The sequence below is a fragment of the Trachurus japonicus genome, chromosome 17, assembly GCF_045865225.1.
Source record: "Trachurus japonicus isolate A0001 chromosome 17, Traja_1.0".
Lineage (NCBI taxonomy): Eukaryota > Metazoa > Chordata > Actinopteri > Carangiformes > Carangidae > Trachurus > Trachurus japonicus.
Genome location: NC_140923.1, coordinates 1,629,584 through 1,647,975, shown reverse-complemented (window position 1 = coordinate 1,647,975; position 18,392 = coordinate 1,629,584). Strand labels below are relative to the sequence as shown.

At 47.1% G+C, this 18,392-nt stretch overlaps 2 protein-coding genes across 2 annotated transcripts in view; both read left to right on the top strand.

The window, feature by feature from the left end:
• Nucleotides 1–1,507, top strand: part of slc4a2a (solute carrier family 4 member 2a) — a 48,840-nt gene extending 47,333 nt beyond the window's left edge. Inside the window, exons 20-21 of the mRNA XM_085804505.1 lie at nucleotides 121–294; nucleotides 1,372–1,507. Of these exons, the coding sequence (XP_085660631.1) occupies nucleotides 121–294; nucleotides 1,372–1,452 (255 nt within the window). The 3' untranslated portion in view covers nucleotides 1,453–1,507. The remainder of the gene's footprint in view (nucleotides 1–120; nucleotides 295–1,371) is intronic.
• A 1,917-nt stretch (nucleotides 1,508–3,424) lies between these two features.
• Nucleotides 3,425–18,126, top strand: LOC146969692 (pancreatic secretory granule membrane major glycoprotein GP2-like). The gene is made up of 10 exons (XM_085804504.1): nucleotides 3,425–3,683; nucleotides 5,015–5,803; nucleotides 6,035–6,121; nucleotides 6,482–6,802; nucleotides 7,030–7,238; nucleotides 8,303–8,460; nucleotides 9,010–9,255; nucleotides 10,233–10,392; nucleotides 17,952–18,027; nucleotides 18,119–18,126. Exons 1-10 carry the CDS (start codon nucleotides 3,626–3,628, stop codon nucleotides 18,124–18,126), a joined length of 2,112 nt encoding a protein of 703 aa, XP_085660630.1. The 5' UTR covers nucleotides 3,425–3,625.
• The last annotated feature ends 266 nt before the right edge of the window (nucleotides 18,127–18,392 follow it).

Sequence of the window (18,392 nt, the reverse complement as noted above, 5' to 3'; positions counted from 1 at the left end):
GCTGTTATTACTAAGCCTCGTTTGATAGGAATGAGAATCTGTAGTTGGAATAAAGAAATGATGAAACGTGATAGGCAGATCTTGTTTCCTGTTGATGAACTTTTGTGGGCTCACCAACAGGTGCGGACGTTGAGGATGCACCTGTTCACCCTCATCCAGCTGACCTGTCTGTCCGTCCTGTGGGTCGTCATGGCGACGGCGGCGGCGCTGGCGTTCCCCTTCATGTTGCTGCTGACCATCCCAGTGAGGATGCTGCTGCTCCCCCGTCTCTTCAGCCGCAGAGAGCTGCAGAGCGTGAGTCACTTTGTCAAATGTTATGTTTAAATTAGGGCTGTCAAACGATTAATTTTTCTAATCGCGATTAATCGCATTTTTTCCATAGTTAACTCGCGATTAATCTCTATTAAAAATATTATATATGGCGCTTTGGACTTTCAACACTCCAAAGTGTTATAATCTCTAGACAAACAACTTTTAGACCAGACCTAGCAGGCCTACCTAATCATAACACATGATGCATGAAACTCACACAGAATTGAAACGAATTGCATCCAGTGGAAATTGCCCTTTACTTTGCTACGCCTCTGCCTGGCCATGTGCATTTGTTGACAACAGAAGCCGTCAAAAAAATCAATACATGGCCATGTGCATTTGTTGACAACAAAGCCGTCAAAAAATCAATGGATGGAGCTGTGGATATATGTTAGACTGTGTATATTTGTGTAGCAACCAACTTGAAGGTGGCTTACCGCCACCTACTGGACTGGAGGTCCCACACTCCAGTCCTCCAGTCCAGCAGACAGAGGACAAAATGGGCCGCGATTAACCGCGATTAAAAAAATTAATCGCGTTAATTTTTTAAATTAATCTAATCGCGATTAACCCGTTAACTCTGACAGCCCTAGTTTAAATATGTAAATGAGGCTATATCTAATTAAATATGCACTAATTTGCATATATTTCCAGAGCAGAAATCTGAACAATGGATAAAGCTACTTTGTTTTATTTTGTTGACATTTTAGAGTCTTTAGTTTTTACAGAGGAGGATTGTGGATATCTCTTTTTATCACTCTGTAAATGAGAAAATACTGTCACCAGCCCTTTAAAACATCAAATGTCTCCATGTTTTCAGTAATAAAATGTTGTATAAATGAGGCTGTGAATGATGTATCAACAATCCCCTCTGTAAAAACCTTCAGGATATAGAAAGGGATCTTGAAGCCACCTCTGACCTCTGTCCTCTGACCTCTGACCTCTGTCCTCTGACCTCTGACCTCTGTCCTCTGACCTCTGACCTCTGTCCTCTGACCTCTGACCTTTGACCTCTGTCCTCTGTCCTCTGACCTCTGACCTCTGACCTCTGTCCTGCAGCTGGATGCTGACGACGCGGAGCCGCACCTGGAGGAGAAGGAGGGGCAGGACGAGTACTCACAGCTGCAGATGCCTGTGTGACCGGCTGCCGGCTTCTGATTGGTGGAACTGAGTGGTTCCCTTAGAGCACTGGAATAAAAGAGAGTAAGGACACCTCCATTGACTCCCGTGGTAAGGGTTTAAGGGTTTAAGGGTTTAAGGGTTTAAGGGTTTAAGGGTTTTGCGCCCCTAGTGGCAGGATATGGGTATTGCAAAAGCGCCCAGAAAACCCATTCACTTCAATGTATGTGTGTTGCCCACTTGCTGGTAAATTGATGAAAACGGCCGTGTTTTTGTTTTTAGGTGTCTTGGTCATATCAGATTATAATTTGTTTATTTTTCCCTGTTAAAGGGGTTTTCCATGGAGTTTTTCCTCAGTGGATGTGAGGGTCTAAGGACAGAGGATGTTGTTATGATGGGATGTAAAGCCCTTTGAGACAAACTGTTGGTAAAAACGGGCTATACAAATAAAACTGCCTCGCCTTGCCTTATTATAAAATGTAGAAACATTCATGTAGAAAACTGTTTTTTTTAACTCTCCTATGTGTTAATGTTTATCTGTAAAGGATCCACGATGATGCTATTAACGTGGGTGATCTATAAATGTCCTTAAATTATTGAAAATACCACACTTGCTCATTCACCAACAATGCAGAGATGTCAGTTCTTTTGCAAAACCCATATTCCTCCACCAGGAGGCGCTGCCATTGGACCAATGCTGTCCTTACTCTCTTTACCAGAGCTCTAGATTCCCTGTAGTAGAAGCAGGGTGTCCACTATCCCCCCCTGTCCCTGATGACCCTGAGCTCTCCACTAACAGAAACATGTCCTTGCTGCTGACTCATTAAATCACATTATTCTGTCTAAATGGGTTTATTGTCTTATTTTTGCGTCATTGGTTTCTTCTCCGTCTCGTCTGGTCTCTTGTTGTGTGTTCGGCGGCCATATTGTCTGTGTATTATCAGTCCCATAACATCTATGACATCTCTGTAATGTCTTCAGGAAGCTTTTCTTTCCTCAGCACAGAAACAGAGAAATCTGAATGAGAATGGTCTTTATGCACAGCTCCACTACTTCCTGAAATAAGCCAGCTCCTTTATTTCCTGTCTTATATTATTGGACCAACTGATTAATCCAGGTGTATCTGACCATTGTTGTGAGGTCAGACTCACCTGGATTAATCAGTTTGTCCAATAATGTGAGACAGGAAATAAAGGAGCTGGTTTATTTCAGGAAGTAGTGGAGCTGTGCATAAAACCCATTGAACAGAAATATTAATTATTCTATAATCCTCTGTTTCCTGGTGTTTCTATAACTAATATCGGTGCCTCCTCAGTGGGCGGGGCTTCAGTCAAACTACAGGTATGTGCAGGCTTTAGTGTTTAACGATGATGATGCTGGGCACTCTGGTTGGTCTCCATGACGACACATAACCGGACACATTAAATGAGAGTAAAGGTTTATTGATGAGCTGCTCCTTTGAGGCTCCGCCCACATCACACTGCTTTAAATACTCAGATACAGACAGATGAGTGCTGTTGCTGAGCCTCTGACAGATGTGGGACAGACGTAGTTCCAAGGTGAAGGTGGGAGAAGTTCCTCCAAGAGGCACCAGCTGGACGGACGGTTTCGGTTTGGAGCTCAGGGAGGTGGAAGCTCAGAGTTTCAGCAGATCTTTGATTTATGGTTTTATAACAGCAGTGAACTGATGATTAGATCAGACGTCACGTGACACACCAAAGTGAGACGACTGTACCGAGGAGACCAAGGACAGAGGTGAGTCTGCTGGGGGAAATCCGAACGAGTGATAAAACACAGGTCATCAGGTTTTTGTTTCTATAGGAACGACCTCGTTGGAATTAGAGCTGCAGCAATCAATGTAATTACAGCAGATTAGAAAAGTACAAAAGTCAATTAGAGGCAATAAAACAAAATGGAGGTGTCCAGGAGAGCCAGGAAATCTGGGTCAGTGCACATCTAGGTTGCTGATTGGCCAGGTAAGGGAGGGCGGGTCACAAAGACATAGGTGTGTTTGACCGTGTCAGACTCTAAAGGTCAGAACCGTGTTCCAACGTCGACGACCAGAGGCTAAATTAAACTAAAACAGAGAGATCTCTGGTTTCTCCTTACTTCAGGGGATCAATAGCACAGTAACAAACCCTTGCATCATCATTATCATCATCATCGTTTCTCTGTCTGACAGCCGTGATTCAAGATGATCCACCGGGTCGTGGTCCTGCTCCTCCTGACGGCCGGCTCAGCTCAGAGCTCAGGTGAGTTCACAGCAGCTGTTCCTCCGTCTGTCAGCAGAGAGTCGATGTCTGAGGGGTCTGTGAACCCAACGCACCACAGACCTCAGATCTGCTGCTGAGGTCAAGCTAAAAATGGTTTGTTTCCACCTGTGAGTGAAGTTTGATACTGAACTCACAGTGTTTCTACTACTAGTGGTTGAACAGCTGCCAATGCTAATGTTAACCATGTATAAATGGGGAGTGTACCTATGTTCCCCACTTTATATGGGACTGGGGAATATAGGACCCTTTCTTCAGAAAAAGGGTCCTATGTTCCCCGGTCCCATTTTCCTCCAAAGGACCCGGGGAACATGCAATTTTTGGTCCCATACCTGGAAGTGGAGTTGTGACTTTGCAGATTTTTGCCTATTTCTGAATGAGAAGTTGAGTTGTGACTTTGAGTGAGAAGTGGAATTGTCCCATTGGTTGGGTTTAGGCAATGAAGAAAGGAGTTGGTTAAGTTTAATACAGTAAAAGGACCAGGTAGAGGCCAGACAGGCCAGAGAGAGTCCAGATAAGTAGAGAGAGTCCATCCACCAGCAACAGCGGGGAACATAGGACCCTTTTTCAGAAAAAGGGTCCTATGTGTTCCCCTGTATGGCAACCGGGGAACATAGGACCCTTTTTGGGAAAAATGGGGAACATAGGACGCTTTTACAATACATACTGGGGAACATGGGTCCTATATTCCCCGCTGTTGCTGGTTGATGGACTCTCTCTATCTATCTGGACTCTCTCTCTATCTATCTGGCCTGTCTAGCCTCTACCTGGTCTTTTTACTAGGAACTTGACCAACTCCTTTCTTCATTGCCTAAACCTAACCAATGAGACAATTACACTTCTCACTCAAAGTCACAACTCAACTTCTCACTCAAAAATAGGCAAAAAAGTCACAACTCAACTTCCAGGTATGGGACCAAAAATTGCATGTTCCCCAAAGGGTCCTATGTTCCCCGGGTCCTTTTGGGAAAAAACGGTCCGGACACAACGGGGAACATATCTTTTAATCCAGAAACTGAAACAATTGGCTGTCAGCCCCTATAAGATGGTGCCACTCCTTTTTAACAAACAGAACTCAGCTGGTTTAGGTCAACAACAGTGTCTCTCAGGTAAAAACCATAAGCACGGGAGCTCCACAGGGGTGTGTCAGCTCACCAGTTTTATTCACACTGCTCACTCACAAAACTATATTTTTTAAATATTCTGATGACTCTGAGGTTCCTATGTTCCCCGGTCCCATACAAAGTGGGGAACATAGGGATGATCCCGTATAAATGTAGCTGTTGGCTGACGGTAGCTTTGTGTGGTCTCAGGTTCTGTGGCTACCAGCTGCGAGGCCTGTCACAGCCTGGCTCGATGCCACGCTGCCCCCCATGACAACAGCGTCCAGGCGGTGGAGGTGTCCTGCCACTGTGGAGACGGCTCCGTGGGTGACGGCTTCACCTGCTATAACAAGACCACTTGCAACGACGACTGCTGTGGCCGCGGCTACCGCTGGTCGCCGGTCCGGGGCTGCGTGGACATCGATGAGTGCTCGTTGCCCCGACCCCCTTGTAGTCCAGGGCAGGTCTGCATAAACACCCGAGGCTCCTTCTCTTGCATGATGGCCCCCAGCCTTCAACACGATGCTACCAAACCCACAGCCCGCTCCCTGAGGCTCGCTTGTGGAGGCGTCCAGTGCCCGTTCGGTCAGGACTGTCTCCAGGTGAATGGCACAGCTCGCTGCCTCGACCCGTGTCAGCACTACACTCCGCTACGAGACGCCTGGCGAGCCACCGACTTCAGGGCTGACCCAGAATCTGTGGCCTGTGACAGCCTCTCAGACTGGCAGGGCTGGTACCGACTGTTCATCGGCAACAGCAGCGTTCAGATGCCGGAGCGGTGCATTGAGAGTCATATGTGTGGGACTGATGCTCCGCTGTGGCTGCAGACCCCCCACCCGACAACCTCACAGGGCATCATACAGGGGAGGGTTTGTGGCAGCTGGGAGAGAGGCTGCTGCCAGTTTCAGTCCAACCCCATCCACTTAAAAGCCTGTCCAGGGAACTACCATGTCTACAAGTTTGTAAGCCCCACTTTGTGTCGCCTGGCCTACTGTGCAGGTGAGTAGAGGTTGACTGGAGATCTAGATTCTGGGACCTTGATCCAGAGGCCTCCACTGCCATCTCAACATTCAGTAAAATCCTCTCATGGTCTTGTCTTTTAGACAGTCAGTGGGTCGGGACCAGAGAACTGGTTCCTGTCCAGTACCACACAATGATTTTGTTAAAAGACCATCTAGACCTTTGATCCTGACAGATTCTCCAATGGACTGTTGCCCTGTTCCTCTACAGATGTCAACACCTTGGTGTGTAACACCTGTGCTGAAGGTGAGACCTGTGTGAGCAGTGATAAGATCAACTGGAGGTGTGAACGTCAGGGTGAGTGTCCATTAGGATCAGATGGGTGTTTAACCAGAGATCTTTCTAGTGACTTCCTTCAAACAAGGTTTCCAGTGTGACAGAGATCTAGGTCTAGGATGATACCAAGATATTTAAAACTACTAACTATTTCAACATCTTGGCCTCCGATTTTAACCGGCTGACATGTAGGTTGTCCAGCCCCAATAGCTTCTGGGCAAGCCAGGAAGTAACTGTAGAACGGGCTGGATGACAAAGAAGAAAACAGTCGACTTTCTGAAAGATGGTCCCCATGTTGATCCCTCTGATCCTCCTTCAGAGATCTGGTGTCCCTGTATTGTTGTATCACTGAATATATCTGTTGTTGTGTTTTTGCCTCAGCTCCACAGACTCCAGTCATGAGATTAGTGAATGGTGACTCAGTCTGCTCTGGTAGAGTGGAGATCTTCCATGGCAACCAGTGGGGAACTGTGTGTGATGATGGCTGGGATATTAACGATGCCAGAGTGGTCTGCAGACAGATGAACTGTGGCTCAGCCCAGTCTGCAACCGCTGTCGCCAGCTTTGGACAGGGGACTGGACCCATCTGGATGGATGATGTTGCCTGTACAGGCAGTGAGTCGACGTTATCACAGTGTCAGCATCCAGGGTTTGGCACTCATAACTGCGGCCATGCTGAAGATGCTGGAGTCGTCTGCTCAGGTGAGTAACGTGTCTTTGAAGTGAAGCTGGTCTTTAACCTTCTGTAACTTTACCTTCCACATTACATCTGGAAGTTCATTGACTGTTAAATGAACCTTTTGTTAGTGAATGTTCAAGTCAATTTAAAGTTTTATGTAGATTGTAATCTCCCCAACTTGCATTGGGTTGAACCTAATACACACAATGTTTCCACTGCATTGTGTCATTTGTGTGTTATGGTGTTCCAGGTCTGCAGGATGGTCTTCCAGAACCAGAACTGGTTTGTGGACAGGACCACCTGCGCCTGGTGGTTCAGAAGAGAGCGCTGCAGGAGCAAGGGCTGAACGCGTCCTCTGCTCACCTGATCGACCCTCGCTGCCACCAGCAGGTCGACCACCCGGAGGCCATGTGGTACCTGGTGGAGCGGAGCAAAGGAGTCTGTGGGAACGTGGTGAAGGTAAGGAATGGTACCAACAGAGATGTGAGCACTGGTAGAGGGTTAGAAGATGAGTCAGTGTCAACACCAGCAAATCTCCCCAGGGTCCCACACTTGGAGACACATCTGGGACTCCCACGTGGGTTTTTAGAACAAAAGAACCTGTAGGCTGAAACATCTTCAAAGACCTGAAAAGAAGCTCAGTTACCTGCAACTTGAAGAGGGTGAAGAGGTGAAGAGGGCCTGGGCAGGGATTGAACCCACACCTCCCGGGCAAGAGTCATGCGCGCTTACCAGTCACCCAAAGGGACATCCCCTTGGCCAAGTAGCCAAGGCTCATGATCAATTGGAGGCATAGTGACAGGACCACCACTGTCAGATCTCTCCACCTCTTTTCACAAGCACGTCCTCGTGCTTCCGCGCAGGCTGCCACACATTAGGAATCCATGGACCCACCCCTAGTGCTACATGGATCCTGCCATCAACGCCAGAATGTGGCAAGATGAAGAGGGCCCGGGCGGGGATTGAACCCACACCTCCCGGGCAAGAGTCATGTGCGCTTGCCAGTCACCCAAAGGGACATCCCCTTGGCCAAGTCGCCAGGGCACATGATCAATTGGAGGCATAGTGACAGGACCACCACTGTCACACGTAGTCAGGACTTCTGGACCTATCGTTGGGCTGTTTTCAGTTCGAATGGTTTTAAGGGTACCTGAGAACTAAGGTCCTCCGACCAAAGGCTCCTGTCCACCCGGAGAGTTTCTCCAACATCAGTCCAAAGCTTTGGAATTCCCTCCCCCTCCACATTGTTTCTCCCCAACTGTTGAGTCCTTCAAATGCCACCTCAAAACTCACATTTTTTCCCCCTAACTTTTAACTTTCCCTGATTTGTGTCGTTGTTTGATTATCTTCTTTTACCTCATAATTTCATCATAATTTCTTTTTCTATTACATTTATTTTCTTTAGTTGCTGTTTTGTATTCCTTGTTTTGCTGTAAAGCACTTCGGATCAGTCCCTGCATTGTGTTGAATGTGCTGTGTAAATAAAGCTGAGTTCTTAATGTGGTTTTCTGTTTCTGTTCCAGACCAACGGCACCCACATCATCTACTCCAACATGTTGTTTGTGTACCCATCAGAATCGTCCAGTGTCCCTCTCCCCATCCCCATGAGCATCCCGTTCTCCTGCGTCTTCCCTCTGGATGACGTCAGCAGCCTGAACGCTGCCATCCAATACCAGCCGCCGTGAGTTCATCTTCATCTTCTGATTTGCCAAAATGAGATGCTGCAGTTATTCTTCCTCCATGTATGTTTTTGCGTTTATCGTCAGCTTAACCCGTCAGTTAATTGAAGCAACACTTTTGCTATGGTTACCTATGGTTTTAACAGACAAGTCGGGGAACATCATCAGTGCAGGAGCAGACATACCCAACACAATGATACCACACATTCCTACATACCACACAAGTACTCACACAATGGTTAAAAGATAAAATTGGTTAAAAACAGGTCAATTGAAAATGTTATGGTAGGAGTTAGCTGTTGAGAAGTCGGATTGAGGTGGGGGTGAAACTGGATGATGCTCTCTTTGTCCGGAGTGGGAGTGACCTGTATGTGCGTGCTGATGGTAGAAGGCTGTTACTATGTAGTGTGTGTGTTGTGTCTGTGGCAATCTGTGTACCTTCCTCTTAAAAACTTATCAAAGTAACACATATAGTCATGGTTGTGCTTAAACCAAAGGTCGGTTGTAGAGTGACTTCTGGGCTGTTACAGTTTGTGTTCTCTTGTCCTAAGGGGGGGCAGAGTTGGTGTGGTGCGTTCAGGTGACCCCACCAGAGCTTCCATGACTCTGTACCAGAGCGCAGACTTCACCCGGCCGTTCCCCTCCGGCCCCGTCAGCCTGCCGCTCGGCTCCACCCTGCACCTGGACGTCTCCATTGGCTACGACAACGACGGCTTCGTCCTGGTTCTGGAGAACTGCTACACTACAAACTCACCGAGTGCTGACGACCCGGTCCAATACTCCCTGATCCACAACCGGTGAGGGTTCAGCCAGGACGACGCTCTGGGCCTGAGACCTGAAGCCAAACTTGTTTACATCAAGGACCCTAAACTGACACAAATTAGACCACGGACCCCCGTTGGACAACATTTTGAAGCAAACACCAGAAATACACAAATATTTGTTCTGAGACTGAAGAACGTTACTTTATCAGTCAATGTATACGTTCAAATTAGGGCCAAGGGTGTGAATTTTTGGAAATATTGTAGAGAATTTTCTGGAAAAAAGTGGTACAATTTCTAAAAAAAAAAGTTTTTTTTTAAAGGGACAACGAGGAGTTTGTATTTGGTTATTTAAAAGTCTCACGTTAATGTGGATGAATCTATGCTACCCACGCTTATTAATGGCTCAATTTTTTGTCTCTATGGTTATTTTGTTATTATTAGTGGTGGTGGAAATGCTGGGCGAGCCGACCAGCGTTTCTTTACTTTCGGTTTTGTGGCGAGTCATGAGAATAACGCCGCCGAATCTCCGTTTATGGTGGGAACTACGACGGTATGTGATCGTCTTCCAACCTCTGACTTTAATTCTTGATGAATGAAAACATGAGTCTGTCTTGCGCCGGTCAAATAATTTCACGGTGCGGAGGCTCATAAATGTAGTGGGAAAACACTTCGCTTTTCCAAAACTCCTCCTTGTCCCTTTAAATTCTTGAAAAAAGTGGGAAGATTTCTAAAAAGAAGGAAAAAAACCCACTTTGAGAACCATTGGAATAGAAGAACAGAAAGCCTTTATTGTCACTGCGTTACAGAAATACAACAGAAGAGAAAGTGCAACTCCAAACGGTGCCATGAAAAACAGACACACATGTTTATTCACACATACAAACCACAGTGAGAAAAACCTGCCAGCTCTTAGCCAATCACAACCATTTCCTCAGACAGGTGTGTTGTTCACATGTACGGCCTCTGCTGTGCTGACTCTAAGCTGCTTTGTGATTGGCTCTCTCCTGCAGGTGTCCGGTGGACCGTCGCCACGTGGCCGTGGTTGAAAACGGTGTGAGGCAGCGAGCTCGTTTCTCGGCGCTGCTCTTCCTGTTCCACGGGACGTACAGCGACGTTTATCTGCACTGCAGGATCAGCCTGTGTGACCGGGACAGCGCCTCCTGCAGCTCCGTGAGTGCACTGCAGCCGTTCACTGCAGCCGCTCACTGCAGCCGTTCACTGCCTCCACAGGAAAACCAGTGTCCGGACCAGACAGACACAGAAAAAGCAATTAAAGAGGCTTCAGTGGAGCTCAACAAGCTCCCACTGGTCCTTCAGAGGATGTAGATGTTCTAGAAGGTCACGGTGGCTCTTTAAAGACCTGAGGCTGGATCATAGACTGTAAAAAGAATGGACGTAGCGTCCGTGACGTCACCCATTGGTTTTGGGGAGTCGTTTTTGTGACTCAAATATGGCGGCCTGAACAGCGCCATGTTGGATTGGCCGGCCGAGAACCCGCCCACTAGCCTCGAAGCAGCTGTCCACGGAGCTGCTCGGACCTGTCACTCAACGTTTCCGCGCCCTAATTGGCCAGAATTTTAACCTAATAACAGTAAAACGGTAGAGTTAAAAAAAAATTCACCCCCCTCAGAGTGTGTGCGGGGGTAGAAACTATCGATTGAGACGAAAAAACGTTCTGACACCAGGCTTTTAACATGTTTACTGAGGATGTAAAGTCGGCGATTTTAACATGGGGGTCTATGGGGAATGCTCCCTTCTGACACCAGCCCCCAGAGGAATCCGAGGGGATTGCAGTTTTTTGAACGCGGAAGTGAGCTTCACTTCTCAGACCCACAACTTCCCCCTTGGGCTGGATTCACCAATATGTTCTTAAGAAAGATCTCTTAAGAAGAAAATTAAGAAGTTCATAAGAAAGTTCTTAAGTGCAATTCCTCAATATTTTCTTAAGAACAGTCATTTCTTACAAACTTCTTATTTTTCCTACTTAAGAACTTCTTAAAATATGTCACTGCATTGCATTGCTCGCACCAACAAACAGCATATAGTTTGCACCTTAACCATCAGTCCATGGAGAAAGACAAAAAGAGATGCAGAAAACTTTTTAAGGCAGGAGTTTGAGGTTATGGTGATGAAATTAATGTACAAAAAAAATACTACTGGGGAAAATTAATAATATGGGAATAACAGCGGAAAATAAGACAAGAGGGTGAGCTGAGGTGGCCGTTAACTGACATGCTAACTAACAGTTAACAGGCTCCTTGTGTAATTTATTAAAAAATATATTTACTTACTATGACCCACTAGTCTAAACTTGTCTAAAATTTGTTGAAAAAGGTGATATTAAAGGCTCATACCTATTCACCATAAGAATTTTAAGACAGGTCAAGGTTGTCTTAAAGTTAAGAACAAATTTGAGAACCTTGATTTCAAGAATACCGTTTATTCTTAAGTTTTTTCTCAATATAAGAAGAAAGTTGAGAAAATACTTAGGAACTTTTTTGGAGAATATGACTATTTTTTCTTCTTAAGACTGAAGTTAAGAAAAAAATGACACTTAAGAAGATTCTTAAGAAGGTTTTGTGAATCTGGCCCCTGGAGGGTTTCCCATCCGTCCTTATAAATGTTCGTTAGAGGTTCAAAGGAATCTGAGTAGTGAAGAATCTGATGTTCTTAAGGAGGTTCCATGGCTCATGGCTTGTGTCTTCTGGGCCCAGTGGATGGTTGAAGTGGTCTCACAGGCTCATCTACAGGTCTAAAGGCCTCTTAATGGATTCTCAAGAGTCTTTGACAAAAGTGTCAAGGTCACAAGAGTTCCCATGAGTCAGAGCTCGGGTAGAGGGGGTTAACGGTTCTCTACAGCTCCATCCTTCATAGGTCTCCACTGGTTCTTAAGGAAGTTCTAGAGGGCCTTAAAGGAGAATTCCGGTCATTTTTGACCCCTAAATCGTTGTCTTGATGGTCACCCAGTGTTGGGGGGGAAAAAAACACGACTAAAATTGATGCAGGCTGTGGTGTAACTGTACATTTAGAACTATGTCAGTTCATAGTGATGACGTCACCGGTGCACCGTAGCCTAGGGAACAGGTAGCCAGGGAGACGGGCAGTTGTGTACGGGAGTTAGGTAAATAAACATTCACGCTATACTTACAGCTGGACTCACGTAGTTATTTAATAACACGACATGGTGTCAGAAGTCCTGTAGTTGGCGTGGAGAGAAGAAGCCCGACGAAAGAAAAAAAAAAAAAGAGGATCGTTTCGTTTACACCTGCAACGGAAAGAAAGTGGAGGACAGGATGAGCCACGGAGGAGACGCTAACGGTAGCAGCAGGGAGCTAACGGCAGCAGCAACGGCAGCTTCAACGGCAGCACAGAGAGTCGCCGGGGGGCCGTGCGCTACGTTTAATATCCAGCCACCGGAGTCCTTCGACTTTTCAAAGCCGCAAGAGTGGGACAAATGGATCCGGAGGTTTGAAAGATTTCGCCTGGCAAGCAATCTGAACGTAAGCTCCGACGAGAATCAAGTCAACACACTGATATACTGCATGGGGGACGAGGCGGATGACATCCTACGTGGGCTTACTCTACCGGCTGCTGAAAGACACACTTACAAGGGGGTACGTGATGGATTTCAAAGTTTCTTCGTGGTCAAGAAAAATGTAATCTACGAACGTGCTAAATTCAACATGCGCAAGCAAAGAGAAGGAGAGCCAGTGGATTCGTTCGTCACTGCATTATATGCGCTAGCAGAACACTGCAACTATGGGGTGCTACATGACGAGCTAATCAGAGACAGACTCGTCGTTGGACTGTTGGACAAGGGGCTGTCTGAACGCATGCAGCTGGACGCAGAACTCACCTTGGACAAAGCTGTCAGGATGACGCGTCAAAGCGAGGAGGTGAAAAAGCAGCAAGCTTCTCTGCGAGGTGACACCAGAGCACAGGCAAGTGATGCTAAATCTGTGGATAGAGTCAGAGTGCACAGCAAGAATGCTAAAAACAAACCTCAGCATGCTAATAAGCCACACAATGCCCAGTACAGCAAAGGAAAATCATCTTCACAGTCGCAGTGTCAAAAATGTGGCAGTTCTTCATCACATCCACCAAGAGATTGTCCTGCAAAAGAAGTTAAATGTCATGCATGTGGCAGAAAGGGACATTACAGTCGTGTGTGCAGGGCACCAAAATCTGTGCATGAGGTTGAAGAAGAGGAAGAGGATGCTATCTTCCTTGGCAGCATCACAACAGATGGTGATCCCTGGATGGTCAATATAGACATCCATGACAGCAAAGTGACATTCAAAATCGACACAGGTGCCGACGTCACAGTCCTGCCACACACTGTATTCCTGGAGATATATAAGAACAATCCACCAATGCTCCGAAAATCAACAAAGCCACTCCTGGGACCTGGGAGGAGTCCACTTGATGTTGTCGGCGTCGCCAGGCTGCTGCTGAGGAGAGGTGAGAAAGCAGAGATGGAGGATTTATATGTTGTTCGCCATCTGCACACTGCCTTGCTGGGAAGATCCGTGAGCTGTAGGCTGGGGCTGGTTACACGCCTAGACAGTGTCACAATGGAGACATTAAAGCAAACTTACCGAAAACTGTGCAGCGGACTTGGAGAATTGCGCCAGCCATATGCCATAAAGCTGAAACCAGGGGCTCAACCGTTCTCACTCAAAACACCAAGGAGGATCCCATTGCCACTGATGGACAAAGTCAAGCAGGAACTGTCCCGCATGGAAGACCTCGGGGTGATATGCAGAGTCGAGGAGCCGACAGACTGGTGTGCTGGCATTGTGGTGGTGCCCAAGAAGACAGGTGCTGTGCGTATATGTGTTGATCTCACCAAACTGAACGAGTCAGTGTGTCGAGAGAAGTTTATCCTGCCATCAGTGGAGGAAACACTTGGAATGCTGGCTGGAGCCAGAATTTTTAGTAAGCTGGATGCAAATATGGGGTTCTGGCAAATTCCCCTGACAGAAAATTCAGCGAAACTGACAACTTTCATCACACCCTTTGGGCGCTTTTACTTCAAGCGGCTTCCCTTCGGCATAGCATCAGCTCCTGAACACTTTCAGAACAGAATGGTGACAGAGGTCACAGAAGGGCTTGAGGGCGTGGTGTGCCACATAGATGATGTGCTGGTCTGGGGTCGTACACAAGAGGAGCATGACGCTCGCCTGCATGCTGCGCTGGAGAAGATCCAAAAGGCAGGCATCACCCTAAACAGTGACAAATGTGACCTGTCAAAGTCAGAGGTGAGCTTCCTAGGTCATGTGGTCTCCGCCAGTGGCATCAGCCCAGACCCAGGCAAGACAGAGGCTGTGAAGAGGATGCAGGAGCCGACGACAGTGAGTGAAGTAAGATCTTTTCTCGGGATGGTAAACCAGCTGGGCAAGTTTATCCCACAGCTGGCTGAGAGAGACAAACCTCTGCGTGATCTCCTGTCGAAAAAGAACTGCTGGATGTGGGGCGTTGAGCAGGCCAAAGCTTTCCAAGATCTGAAGGATGCACTGACGTCACCACCTGTGCTAGCCATGTACGACCCCAACAGAGAATGCAAGGTCTCAGCGGACGCGTCGTCATACGGGCTAGGAGGAGTGTTACTCCAAAAATGGGATGAGGAGTGGAGGCCAATAGCCTACATGTCGCGGTCTCTCACACCAACTGAGCAGAGATACGCACAAGTGGAAAAGGAGGCATTGGGACTGACCTGGGCCTGTGAGAGGTTCCGCAACTTCCTGATTGGGAAACACTTCCAGCTGGAGACGGATCACAAGCCTCTCTTGAGTCTCCTGGGGTCTCAAGCACTGGATGCTCTACCTCCTCGGATCCAACGCTTCAGAATGCGTCTGATGCGCTACTCCTACTCCATTTCTCATGTGGCAGGGAAATGTCTGTGGACAGCAGATACACTGTCACGAGCGCCAGTCAAGAGAGGAGAAACACCGGCTGACAAAGAGCTGTTTGAAGACACTAACATCTATGTTGACATGGTAATGGAAAACCTACCTGCGAGCACTGCCTACCTGGAAGAGCTGAAAGAGCAGCTGCAGAGGGACAGTGTGTGTGCACGTGTGATGCAGCTGTGTGCAGAAGGATGGCCAGCCCATGGCACCAACGAACCTGCACTCAAGCTGTACTGGAGTGAACGTGCTCTTCTCACAGTCCAGGATGGTCTCCTACTTAAAGGACAAAGACTTGTAATTCCCTCAACAATGAGAAATGACATCCTCGTCAAGCTGCACGAAGGTCATCAGGGCGTGGTCAAGTGTAGAGAGAGGGCGCAACAGTCAGTATGGTGGCCAGGGCTGAGCCAGCAGCTGAACGAGTTGGTTCTTAACTGCAGAGCATGTTGCCAGGAGAGACAGAACCACAGGGAGCCGCTGATGCCAACACCGTACCCAGGCCGGCCATGGCAGAAATGTGGAGCAGATTTGTTCATGCTAGGGAGCAAGACCTACCTGCTAGTGGTGGACTACGCGTCAAGATATGTGGAGATCGCCCTGCTAACCCCCACAAGGTCTAATGATGTAATCCACCACCTGAAGTCAATTTTTGCACGTCACGGGATCTGTGAGACCCTAGTCACTGATAACGGGCCACAGTTCTCAGGAGCAGCCTTTGCAGAGTTTGCAGAGTCCTATGGGTTTCATCATGTGACCAGCAGCCCAAAATACCCCCAGGGAAATGCTGAAGCTGAACGTGCAGTACAGACAGTGAAAGGGCTCCTAAAGAAGTCAGATGACCCCTACCTTGCTCTGCTTTCATACAGGGCAACCCCACTTCAAAATGGATACAGTCCAGCTCAACTTCTCATGGGGAGGAGGCTTCGTACCACTGTGCCTATTCTTCCTGCTTTGTTAGATCCTGCTCTTCCTGATGGAGACACTGTACTGCTGAAGGAAAAGGAGAGGAAGATGAAAGATGCACAACGCTACAATCTGCGACACCGTGCACGGAACCTCAACAGACTCACTGCTGGGCAGAACGTGTGGGTCACAGACCAAAGAGCAGCTGGAGCTGTCATCGGAAGCCACACCACGCCCCGCTCATATCTGGTGGAGGGACCTCACGGGATCATCAGGCGAAACCGTCGTCATCTCATCACCATGCAGCCCTCACCGGAGCAGAGCAGCAGTGATGCAGCTGAGCACCTGAGCAGAGGAGGTGTTCCAGACCGACCTTCAAGAGAACAACCTGCAGCAGCACCATTGCAGCAGAACGTTCCAGAAGCACCATCTACTCCTACTCTCAGAACCAGGTCTGGGAGAGCTGTGATAAGACCGACCCGGTTCGGCTTTTAAATTTTTCTCATCACAGACTTTAACAAGACTGAGAGATATTTAAAAAAAAAAAAAGAGAAAAAAAATGTGTTTGATTTGAATGTAAATGTCAGTTTAGAGTGAGGACAGACAGAATTTTTATTGTATTTGTAATTTATTGTTACAAGCTAAGGTTAATGGCTGTGTGTCTGTTGTGAGTGTGAATGACTCAGATAGGAGCAGACCTTCCAGCCACAGGGGCAGAATAACCCCCTAAGGTCCTGCTGAATCAATGGCGGTCTACCCATTGATTCTAGAAAGGGGAGATGTGGTGTAACTGTACATTTAGAACTATGTCAGTTCATAGTGATGACGTCACCGGTGCACCGTAGCCTAGGGAACAGGTAGCCAGGGAGACGGGCAGTTGTGTACGGGAGTTAGGTAAATAAACATTCACGCTATACTTACAGCTGGACTCACGTAGTTATTTAATAACACGACACAGGCAAACCAGAGTTACCATGGCTACCCGGCGCTAGGGATAGCAACAACGCTAACCCATGGGGGCAATTCTTTCAACCACAACAAACACTCAAAAAACAATCAGATATCTCTGGTACATGACTGGAATCCTTAGAGACACCACTGAACTCATAAACTGTACGGTTATACTGAGTATAAACAGTATAAACTTTGTGTTTTTGCATGTAGCCACTCACCTCAGATAGCTGAACTCTGAAACATCCTGGAAAAGACATTACTATCCGATAGAAACTAACACTTTTTCCTTGTTGTGATGATTTCTTCACTAAAATAAACGGTCGAGCAGTGCAGTGGGAATGTCTCTGACCGTTTATTTTTGTGGGTCATAAGGATTCCAGTCATGTACCAGAGATATCTGATTGTTTTTTGAGTGTTTGTTGTGATTGAAAGAATTGCCCCCATGGGTTAGCGTTGTGGCTATCGCTAGCGCCGGGTAGCCATGGTAACTCCGGTTTGCCTGCATCAATTTTAGTCGCGTTTTTTTGCTCCAACCAACACTGAGTGACCATCAGGACAACGATTTAGGGGTCAAAAATGACCGGAATTCTCCTTTAAGGTCTGTCACATGTTCATAGGTTCTTAATAGGGCCCATAAGAAAGGATTCTAGAAGTCCTTAAGACGTAACATATGTCGTTGAAGTAGTTCTAGATGGTCTTCCTTGAGAAGGTCCAAGTTCTTGGAGGTTGCTGCTTCTACAGGTCTGAGAAGAACCTGTTTGTCTTTTATTCAATTCAATTTATTTGGGTGGGACAGTGCAAGTTCATGAACAGAAACATAGCTATAGAATCGTAAACAAGCCGGATTTGAGCTGCAAGCTAATATCCATCGTTATAAAATAGCAGCATTCAGTTTATGGTCCAGCCTTCTCCTGAAACCTTCTCTCTCATAAACGTTCTTTGCTCATTTCATCTTTGTAGAACTGTTCCAGACGACAGGCTCGGTCAGCCGGAGCCTCGGCCAATCAGCTTCCAGTCACTGTTGGACCAATCAGCTGTGAGTATTTCCTTCCCTGTACTGATAATCACACAGACCTTCTCCATAGACCATTAGACCTGGTCTGATTCACGGATGCTCTGGTTTCCAGGGTTCTGAGGAGCAGCAGCTCTGGGTTTGCTGTGAGGGACTGATGGTGACTTCAGTGAAGCCAGTGTTGTCTGACTTTGTGTCCGTGTGTGTTTCCTGTGGGGTGTGGCTACTGGCTACCTACCATCAACACCCCTCCAGTCTGGTCCACATGGTTCAGTCCACACCCCCACATTGTGATAATGAGCTGCTCTGTAATAAACTCTCCTCCAAACTGAGTCTGAGACGTCTTGTTGTTTTTATTCTCAATCAATCACTCAGTGTATCAATACAAA

Excerpts from the sequence above, each read along its gene's own strand:
- LOC146969692 (XM_085804504.1), top strand. The coding sequence starts at position 3,626 with ATGATCCACCGGGTCGTGGTCCTGCTCCTCCTGACGGCCGGCTCAGCT. Across the intron at positions 6,122-6,481 it reads CTGGAGGTGTGAACGTCAGG|CTCCACAGACTCCAGTCATG; the intron begins GTGAGTGTCCAT and ends TTTTTGCCTCAG. Across the intron at positions 6,803-7,029 it reads TGCTGGAGTCGTCTGCTCAG|GTCTGCAGGATGGTCTTCCA; the intron begins GTGAGTAACGTG and ends ATGGTGTTCCAG.